At 40.6% G+C, this 10,525-nt stretch overlaps 1 protein-coding gene across 1 annotated transcript in view; it reads left to right on the plus strand.

The window, feature by feature from the left end:
* Nucleotides 1-10,525, plus strand: part of Aoah (acyloxyacyl hydrolase) — a 255,067-nt gene that overhangs the window by 169,288 nt on the left and 75,254 nt on the right. The window contains exon 13 of the mRNA XM_008845432.3: nucleotides 72-154. Within this exon, the coding sequence (XP_008843654.1) occupies nucleotides 72-154 (83 nt within the window). The remainder of the gene's footprint in view (nucleotides 1-71; nucleotides 155-10,525) is intronic.

Genomic DNA, 10,525 nt, shown 5'->3' on the forward strand with positions numbered 1-10,525 from the left:
TCACAGAAATGTTTCTTTGCCCTTCACTATTGAATATCTTGACATTAAATATATACATATATTTGTTTCAGAGTTGAAGAAACATCCATTTACCATCGCTTGCGGAAAAGAAACCACTGCAACCACAGGGACTACCAAAGCATCTCCAGAAATGGTGCGTAGCTTGCCACCTCGGTGTTCACCCAAGTCCCTTTAAAGATTGACCACAGATGGTGAGCATTAGATAATGAGGTCCAGAATACAGTGGGTCTCTCTTCCAACACCAGTGCCCTTTCTGAGTAAAGCATGCTGGGCTTCTAGCCATTTACCCATTGAAAAGGAGAAGATGCAGCCAACAGAAGTCCCAGAGCCAGGTGAGTCACCCACAGCAAAGTTTTAATAATTCAGGCCCAAGTGAATTGCAAAGGGTACCCAAGACTCAGGGAGCAAGACTTACACGAAAGCTATCTAAATAAGTACTGAGCAAATCAAGGTCATTGCCAAAGCTCTGCCATCCCCAGTGGCTCATTCTCCGTGTTTCCACTGAGGGTAGAATTTTAAGTTTTGCCTGTGTGAGCCTCCGTCTTCCAAATTAAACTTAGAGGTGGTATACTGTTGCAAGATATCCAGACTCCTGCTCAATAAACCATAGCCTGGCTGATGCCCAAAGAGTTGCTAACCAACTATAGTAGAGATGGCCATATGTGTGCTCCTCCCTCCCCATCTTCCCAAGCCCAGGATACATGTTCCTAACAGCCCTAGGTCTCCCTCTGGCTTCCTCAGCAGCTCTTATACAAGTGTATGACACTCAGTGTAGAGTGGTACTTGACACCAGCAGGGCAGTCTGCCTTCTATCCCTGGGCCATCTCTCCCTGACATTCGACATGGAAGAATTTTCCGAAGAGCATAAGTTTTAGTTAAATGTGTTACCTGCAAATAGTGTATTTTTAAAATAAATATTCTACACGAAACAAATGTTCTAAAAGAAATGGGAAGGGAAAATTACAACATACACATTTATTACAGCACTCAACCCAATTACCTAGTGTGTTAATATATATTTCTCAGAATGGAAAAAGTATAAGGATGTCTACAGTGTTGCAGCTTTAAAAAAAGAGATATGGGTAAGTCAAGAAGATATGGTCAGGTCACAGAGATAGTAAGTTACAAGGCTGAAACTTCTGCCCACCTTGCCTAACTCAGACACCAACAAAGGTCATACCTCTACCCCCTATGATCTAATATGAAAAAATGTCAGCCTTACTTCTCTACACAAAAATACTTCAATGGTGGAAGATGGTTGGTGGTGTATCCCACAGACATGATCCCCTTGCTGCATTTCCTCTGCTTTACTGAGATACTCAAACAGCCCCAATGTCGTAAAGGCTCTCTCTCTCTCTCTCTCTCAAGGGGCTGAAGAGATGGTTCAGCAGTTAAGAGCACTGGTTGCTTTTTCAGAGGACTGGGGTTTGATTCCCAGCACTCACTTGGCAGCTAACAACCATCTCTAACTCCAGTTCCAAGAGATCCAATGCACTTTCCTAGCCCCTTTGGGCATTATATGCACAGGAGCACTTATATACATACAAACCAAAACACTCATACATTAAAAAAATCAATCGATCAAAAAAGAGTTTATATACAAAAGAAAATGATGGCTAAGGATCTTTAGAAAAACTGGGCTATAAAATCAGGTATTATGGTTCAATTTTACATTTTTTAAGTAAAGGGGGGGGAGCTGTATCTAAGTAGAAAGATTAATAGGAAATACTCTGAAATAACTGTTTGATAAATTTTGAGTGATTGTTTGCCTTCTTCCCCCCAGCCATACTTTTCCAAAAAGTTCTATTTTTATATAAAAACTTTTGTAACCTCCTGGAAACTTAGAAAGAGCCATGGGCTGAAGGCATGTGGCTAAGGGAGGGCAATGTGCCCTAAGAATCCTCAGGCACACACATTGTAAGCTGTCCTCTCTCCCTGTGACTTTGAAGCCAACATTTCTATCGTTTTCAGACCCAGATACGTCAGCATCACTCTCCTACTCAGAATCTGGCAATCTTCTGTAAAATCATGAAGACCCAAGTAAGATACTCCAGAGAGTACCCCGGGTGCGGAAGAGCAGCCAGTCCTCCTGGTGTGCTCTGCTGTCTTGGCAGCATGCACTCCTTTGCCGTCCAGGTTGTCCATAGAAAAGGCAAGTGGCGATGAGAGGAGGATCTCAACACGGAGAAACACATCACATGGAGAATTCTATGGACACCCTCAACTTCTGTCAGTCTAATGAACAGAAGCTGGGAGGACAGGAGATCTCTTTTTCCTCAATTTGTACTCCTTAGAAACACAAATGTTCACTTTGTCTGGTATATTACTTCTTCGAAGATGCTTCTCAGCTGTTTTTCTAAGAAAGTGATTCTAAAGGGATATTTTTAGCTCCCCATAGTTACTCATATCTAATGCCCTGGCTTTATCCTCTGGCTCCTCTTCCCATTTTCTGTTGCTTTTCCTTGCTCTGCATTTTCTTTTGATATTATGCAGGTATAACCTGACTGCCCACACCAAGTTATTTCAATTACTCCCCAAGGTTTTTATTAGATATAGAAAAAGTCAGCTTTCCACATTCTGCATATTTATAGCTGTACTTATTTTTCAGAACCAGCAAAAGAGAGAGAGAGAGAGAGAGAGAGAGAGAAGAAAAAGGGAAGACAGAGTTGAATGGAATATTAAAGAGTTTCTTTTGAATTGTATAATAAGAATTAAAGGAACAGCTTCTATTTTCATCTTGACCATTATATAAGAAATCTCAAAAATGTCAACAGATATATACAGAGTCTTTTAGAATGTGAAATGTGAAAGTCACTGTGATCAGGAAATCATCCTCTGACATTGGAGGTTAGGAAGCTGTAGGCCCCACTCCCATCTCCATCACAAGCAGCAAAGGCAATGGTTTGTGGTGGCTCTGGCTGGTCCAACAGGCCAGAACAGCACAAGAGGCAGCCAGTGCATCGCAGGAAACAGAGTCAGAATGCTATGAGTTGACTGGCCTCTTACAGAATATTACCTTACCTCTCAGAGATTGAAAATGAGGTTTAGGGAACAAAGAGCAGAGACCACCCTGCCTGCTGCCTCATAAAACCTTTCCTCGAGGATAAAATAGGACTAGTTTGGGATTTGGGGGCCAGAAGTGACATGTACTTGGACTCATTTGCCAAAGGCCAGCAAAACCCCATTCATGGTTGTTAGGATAACAAGCCAGTTTGAGTGGATCACCTTTACCCTATCCCAGAGGGACAGGGTGCACCTTATCAGTATGGTGAGGAGTGGGAAGGACAGCTGTCTTGTGTTCTGCAAGCCCAGCTTCATGCCATGTATTGTGCAAGAATCACAAAGCCTGAAGTGTGGTTGACCCTGATGGGCCTTCATATATGACAGGAATTGCAGCAGCACACCTGAGTGTGCTGGAAGCCAAGTGAGGAAACACAGAGCTTCCTGAACATCCATCATTATAGTGTCATTGAAACAACGGTTGCTAGTTCCACCTGTACTGTTTATTCAGTCTGTTTTTAAATCAGTCACATTTTCAATGGCAAATTTTCTGAAAGAAACAAAATTAAAAGAAAATTTAAAAAACACATATCAATGATAACATCAGAAGGGCTGAGTTAAGCATCCAGGTCCCTGCGGACAGTGGCAGGCAGGAAGGTAGCAGGGATGCACTGGGGCAGCAAAAATGGACCTGCCAACAGAAGGGGCTCCCTCTGGAAGGAAGAGGCTGAGTAGTCACAGAAACGAGAAGTGGCTAAAGCTGAGACTGGAGGAGGGGAGCTGAGGCGGGGAACAGAGAAGTGAGCCAGACCGGGGAGGGGTCGTAGGATGGGAAGCCATTGGGCTACTGCCTGCAAGGGTTGGGAAGGAAGGGGGATATTACTCAGCATCTCATGGGGCAGAAGGAGCCTGAGGGCCATGGAGGAGTAAGCACTGAACCTGAGAGGATGGTAGGGCTAAGGAGGGAGGGTCTGCAGAGCAGCCTTGACTTCATGAGCTGGGAGCTCAAGACACACTAAAGGCTGAGGTTTTAAGGTAGAGGAGAATCAGATCAGAAGCATCACTCTCTTTCCAGCAAAGGTGCTCATCCTTCAGAGACTAGGTCATCAGAGAGACAGTCCGCAGCCTCCAACAGGGGAAGCTGTTCGAACAAATGTGGTACCCTAGACTATTTGCCACACTCATGCTACATGCTGAACTCTTTAAGACCTGGGCCCAGGCTCAGAGGAGATCCAGCAAGAGGGAGATTTGGCCCTCTCTATCCTTGCCTGGTTTCATACCTCACCTTCACACCCAGCAAAACCAACTAACTGCTCCTTCATACAGGCGCTGCAGATATCACTGTTGTTATGCTTCCTTGAGCTTGTGGTTATTTGCTTTAAGTCTGGCTCCCAGAGGACAGGAAACAGAAGGCATCAGGGAGCAATAATTATATTCCTAATAATGATCTTAGCATTGCCACACGATGTAGGTACTTGCCTATCCAATACTTTTTTTTAACCTAAAAATTCTTATTTTTAACCTTTAAAGGAGGCTAAATCATGAACGGTGATCATTTGCCCACATGAATATATAGTCATTTACCTCATTTAATATCAAGGATAAGAACCACTATGGGATATCCACTCATACCTGTTAGGATGTCCGTTATCAAAAAAAAAAAAAAAAACTAATGACAAGTGTTGGCTAGGATATAGAGAAATTGGAACCTTCATGAGTTATTGGAGGGAATGTAAAGTCTTCTGTCCACTATAGAAAACAATATATAATTACTCAAAAAAATGAAAAATTGAATTACTGTATGATTTATCAATCCCATTTCTGAATATCCAAAGTAATGAAGAACAGGATCTCAATGAGATATTTGTAATCCCTGTTTATTACATCATCATTTATAATAGTCAAAACATAAAACTGGCCTAAATGTCCACCAACATCTAAATGGAAAAAGAAAATGTGGTATATAAATGCAATGCAATGCAGCCTTCTAAGAAGGGAACTCTGCCATATATAACAGTATAAATAAACATTGAGGCCAATCCTAAGTGAAGTAAGTCAGCCACAGAAAGACAAATCCTGCATGATTTCACTTCTCTGAGGCATCTGAAGTAGTTAGAGAGGCAGGGTAGTCACCAGGGAGAAGGAAACATGGGGAGATGCTAGTCAATGGGTAGAAAGTTCCAGCTTTGAAAAATGAACAAGCTCAATAGTTATACCATGTAACTGTAGCTAACAATACTGTACTGTGCACTTACAGCCTCTTAAGAGAGTAATTCTCACATTGTGTTCTTACCAAAGTAAAACTGAAAAAGATAAATAAATAAAAGACAAAAAATAGAGTACAAGAAAAACAACTGTCAAAGTGCTATAAAACTATACTTTTTAATTTTAATTTAATTTTTATTTTATGTGTATGAGTGTATTACCTGCATGTGTGTGATTGCACCTGTGTCATGCAATGCCATGGAAGTCAGAAGAGGGCTTCAGATTCCCCTGAAACTGGAGTTAAGGATGGTTCATAGCCACCATGTGGGTGCTGGGAATTGAACCCGGGTCCTCTGCAAGAGCAGTTGGTGCTCTTAACCACTGAGCAATCTCTCCAGCCCCAAAACTATACTTTTAAGTAAATAAAAATCCACAAAGCATTCTATTCTGAAATAAATAAGACTCCTTTGCTTTGAAAAACAAATAAATCCTCAATCTGAGTTGCTTATCTGCCTGCAGAGGAAATGGATGATGGATTTACAGGATGACTTAGGCCCTCTTCACCATTTCCAAGTGAGATTTCTTTAGCTTGGAATACGGCTTTTGCACTGGCAACCTTCCTTATTTTGTTTTTGTAAGTTTAGCAAACCTTTGTGTAAACAGGTGGTTTGGGACATTTTATTTCCAGAAACTAAACTCTAAAATGTTTATGGGCATGTTTTTCTGTGGAACCAAATTTCCAACCATATAGTGAGAATTCCCTTCCTGTGCACCCACTACAAAGAGGGGAGCAGGACTCCTGTGAGCATCTAGATTGGTTACTGGAAACTAGAAACTGCTAAAATTCACACTTGCAGCCTCACCCACCCAACACATCCATCCTTGGCTCCTTGCCGCAAAGTAAGTTTGGTCTAGAACTTCTACTCTTATGTTTTCTACCAACACCACACACACTCCACACTCTGAAGAAACTTTGTCTGGCTTGTTCCTGTCTTTGGACTTTGGTTAAACCCTCTGGAGAATGAGAGTGACTAGAACAGACCTGAAGAAACCAGTGGAAGGGATTGGGGGCAAAAACCAGTGGTGTGGGATTGGGGGCAAAACCCAGGCCAGCCTGGAAGTTTGACATTTGTATTCAAATCATCAACCTAAGAAAGTGTTAGGGAAAAAAGTGTTTGCCACGCAAACCTGACAGCCTGAGTTCAGTCCTGGGAACTCACAGAAGGAGAGACCTCCATACCCGGAAAAACATTTTTAAAACATGCTGCTAGTTTTCTTTTGTAAAAGAAATTTTCATTTGCTCAAGCAATTTTCACTTATAAAAAAATGTCCTGCTCTCCTATACCGGGAAGAGGAAGATTCTTGATACCCATTATCAGAAGGCTTCCCCTGGGGTCTGCATAACAAGCTTGTGTACCAAATCTCTCCTGGTCACCGATCCATAACTTTCTCCCCCAACCCAAAAGCCCAAATCTCTCTTTCTTAGACCTAAAATAACATATAAGCCCAAGTTCTAACCAGTCCTTCAGTTTACTCATCCCTGAGTGTGAAATGCATATGTTAATAAACATCTATTTCCTCTTGTGAATCTGTCTTTGACCATTTTATTGTACTGGTACCCCAGCTGAGCTGAGCACAGGAAAGATTTTTTTTTTCCTCACCAGGATGCTCTAAAGTATCCAGCAGGAGAGAACCTGCCTCTGACGACATTCCAGCAAGAATAGGCATAGAAGAGTAGTCTGCCTTGTGATTAGAGTTGAACCTGACAGAAAGGATTGTGCTTCTCCACTAAGCAAGAGTGCCTACAAAGGGACTTGTTCTAGAAACACCACCACACACATCTCACTGCACACCAGAGAAAATATGTCCATTTCTTTCTGGTACCTCGTTAATCTTGTTTCACCTAGGAGTATTACCAGAGAAATGCCAGGACCCAACTGTCCAGGACCATATTTAATAGTATGGATGCATTTAGTTGATGTCTGAGTGTGTTCTTATTATATGTATGCATTTTAACCAATACTAAGTTATAAACTTCCCTAAACTATAAACTCAGAAAAGTTAAGTAACTTGCCCATGGTTTATTGCCTTGTCAGAGACAGATCTTTAACCTGTCTGTCTCTTGCTAAGGACCACATTCCCAACCATGCTGTGTTGTCCCCTTTATAGAGTCTAACCTTGAAAAATCGCTGTCTTCCTGCTTCTGGCTATCCTAGAGTCCAGGGAGTGTCAGAATTAGACACCTAATCCAACACTCTGTGCCTGTTCTTTTTATCTCCTTGGAAAAAAATAAAAGCAAGGAAAAAAATTCAAAGAAAGGCTGAAGAGACAAACTAGAATTGAACTATAAAAAACTATATTATTACAGGCCTAAGTGAGTTTGGTTACACATAAAGGCTCCTTATTTTTAGATCACCCCATGATCTCTATTGTGGAACAAAATGGGTTTGTACCTTTAGCTAACTGAACTTCTATTTTATTCTTGCAAAAAAAAAAAAAAATGTGTAATCTGAGTTTAGTCCTGAGGAAACGTAAGACAAACCCAACTGAAGGCCATTTTACAAATGGCCAGTACTCAAATATTCAAGGTCATGAAGACAAAGACTAAGCATTCAGCTGAGATTAAAGGAGATTACAGGGGCAAAAGAGCCAAATACAGTGCATGATCCTGGATTAGACTCTGGCTAAAAATATGCTAACAGTGACACTTAAAGTCTACTGGTTAGACAACAGTATTGTGCCCATGTTAATTTTGTGGTTCTGATTGTTGTATTATAATTGTTAAAGATGAGTATATTTAGCAAATCCATGTAAACAGTATGTGCAAATCCTTTGCTCCTATTTTACATTTTAGCAATTATTTCAAAATAAAAATTTTAAAGTAATTTTTAACGCTACAAGGAGACTGTTGGAGGGGTACACAGAAGTCACCTGTGTCAAGCTGAAGTAGGCCCCCATGAGCATGTGGGTAGCCCCACTACTGGGCTGAGCATTCAGTCACAACCCAGAACCTTGAAAGGAGATGGCAGAAATTAATTATAACAGAATAACTAGGGCATTTCTGGGGAGCCTGACACAGTGGGGTCTTGGCAACAGAGAGAGATTTTAGTAGCTTTTTCTTTTTTGAGACTTTCATGCATGAGTATTGTCTTTGAATTATTTCCATCCCTCCAAGTGCCCCATCAACTCCTCCCATGTCCCCCTCCTCCCACTCAATGTCCTGCCCTTTGAGTATTATTGTTACATATATATACATAGATTTATAAATATGCATGTATATGTATAATACACTGAGGCCATTAAGTCATCCTTGTGAGTACCTGTGTTTCTTGCTGTTCATTTGGGATTAGATAACCTCCCATGGAGCTAGTCCCTGGAGAAAATTGATTCTCCCTCCCTGAACATTCACTGATTACTTGTATCTCCCCATCTTGAGGTGGGACCCCATAACATTCCCCCATTACCCGACCATCTTGGCTTACAACTGGCTTTGCTGACTATCATGCTGTGGAGATTTCATTGCTGTAGCTCCCTTATCATGTCTAGAATGCATTAACTAGCAGCGTCTTGTCCCATTGGCTCTTACATTCTTCCCATCCCCTCTTTGGAGATTCTTGCTAAGCCTTGGTGTAGAGGTGAGAGCAATTTAAAAAATTTTTGATTTATATTTTTATCTTATTTTAGTGCATTTCATACAAAGTATCTTTTTAGCTGGGCATAGTAGCGCATGCCTTTACTCCCAGCACTCGGGAGGCAGAGGCAGGCAGATCTCTGTGACTTCAAGGCCAGCCTGGTCTACATAGTGAGTTCCTGGACAGCTGGAGCTACAAGGAGACCCTGCCTCAAAAAGACCAAAAAAAATCTTTTTAACCCTTAGAATATGTATTTTTAATTAAAAATCACAATTATAAACATTTTACATGTAAAATATCATTTTCCAAAGTTTAGAAAAAAAGGAGTGATTTTTTAAAATAATTTTTTTGAATTTCTTTAATGTTTGACTTCACAGAAATCAGCCAGACTCTTATACCTGCTTCTGCCTTTAATCTGTGGTGACGTTGTTTTGGTTAGGTTATATGAGTAAACTCTGATCTCTTGCAGATATATAGTCAGAAAATAGAAAAGTGGTTGTTAAAAGTTTCTTTAGATAATCTGAATATTTTCTTTGATTTCACACCAAACTTCACATGGTAGTTATTTTAAAAGGAGCAATGTAGACCCTAAAGCCATATTAATGAATATCTGATACTGTTACATTAAAATCCACTGGGCTGTACATGGAATGGATTTTTACCCACACCTGTTATTGTAAGTCCTGTAATAGTCATGTGGAAAATATTTGTCCTCCAAACTGTGCAGATCATTCAGTGTTGACATATGTCACTGTTTAATATTTCTTAAGTCACATTTTTAGAAATCACTACTGATACTAAAAGAAAACTCTCTATTTTGGGGAAGTTGTCAAGCTGATGACACATTACTTCTTTTTTTAAAATAAATAATTTATTGAGAATTTCATTCATGCATATAAGGTGTTTTGATCAAATCCATGCCTACTCCCTCCCCTCCAACTCCTCCCATATCACCCCATCACTTTTTTCTGATAACTTCATGTACTCTTTCTTCTTTGATTTATTTTTTTTAATGGGGCTTTTGGCTACTCTAATATTCCCCCCTCTGAAGAGGTAACCCTAAAATCTTTTAAGGATTAGATACAAGCTTCCAAATACTTTTGACATTTTTGGCCTTTGGAACAGAGTATGTTGCTAACAGGCCCAAGGACCTTTTGACTTTTAGCCAAGAAACTGACATTTCCTTGGGGTCTTTTTACCCTAACTGCCTAGCTAATTCCTACCTCCTGTTCTTATCACACCATCCCCTGAAGGGTTTACCCAGATTGCCAATAGGGAATAGGGACACCAACTTCTCTGGCTTCTTCCATGCTGACCTTCTATTCTTATCACACCATCCTCTGAAGAGGTTGCCCAAATTGCCAATAGGGAATCAGGATGGAGACTGCTCTGGCTTCTTCCATGCTGAACAAGGACACAGGGTGAGGCAATTGGAGGATCCCTTCAGTGGGTCTATTTAAGAGACTCCCAAATTGCATAACTCTTATCTCAAGGAGGAAAAGAAAGTCTTTTAATTGTGAATAGGAGACATGAAGGAGAAGTAAAGGCAAGAGTAGTTAGCATTACAAGTTCTAGATAGGAAACTAGAAAAAAGTCAGAACAGGGCAATTTTCAAATATTCATATGAGAGTCCATTGGAATTTCTTGACAAGGGCTTCCAAAAGCAT

This window comes from Nannospalax galili, unplaced genomic scaffold (genome assembly GCF_000622305.1).
Source record: "Nannospalax galili isolate Female #2095 unplaced genomic scaffold, S.galili_v1.0 scaffold962, whole genome shotgun sequence".
In the NCBI taxonomy this organism is placed as follows: Eukaryota; Metazoa; Chordata; class Mammalia; order Rodentia; family Spalacidae; genus Nannospalax; species Nannospalax galili.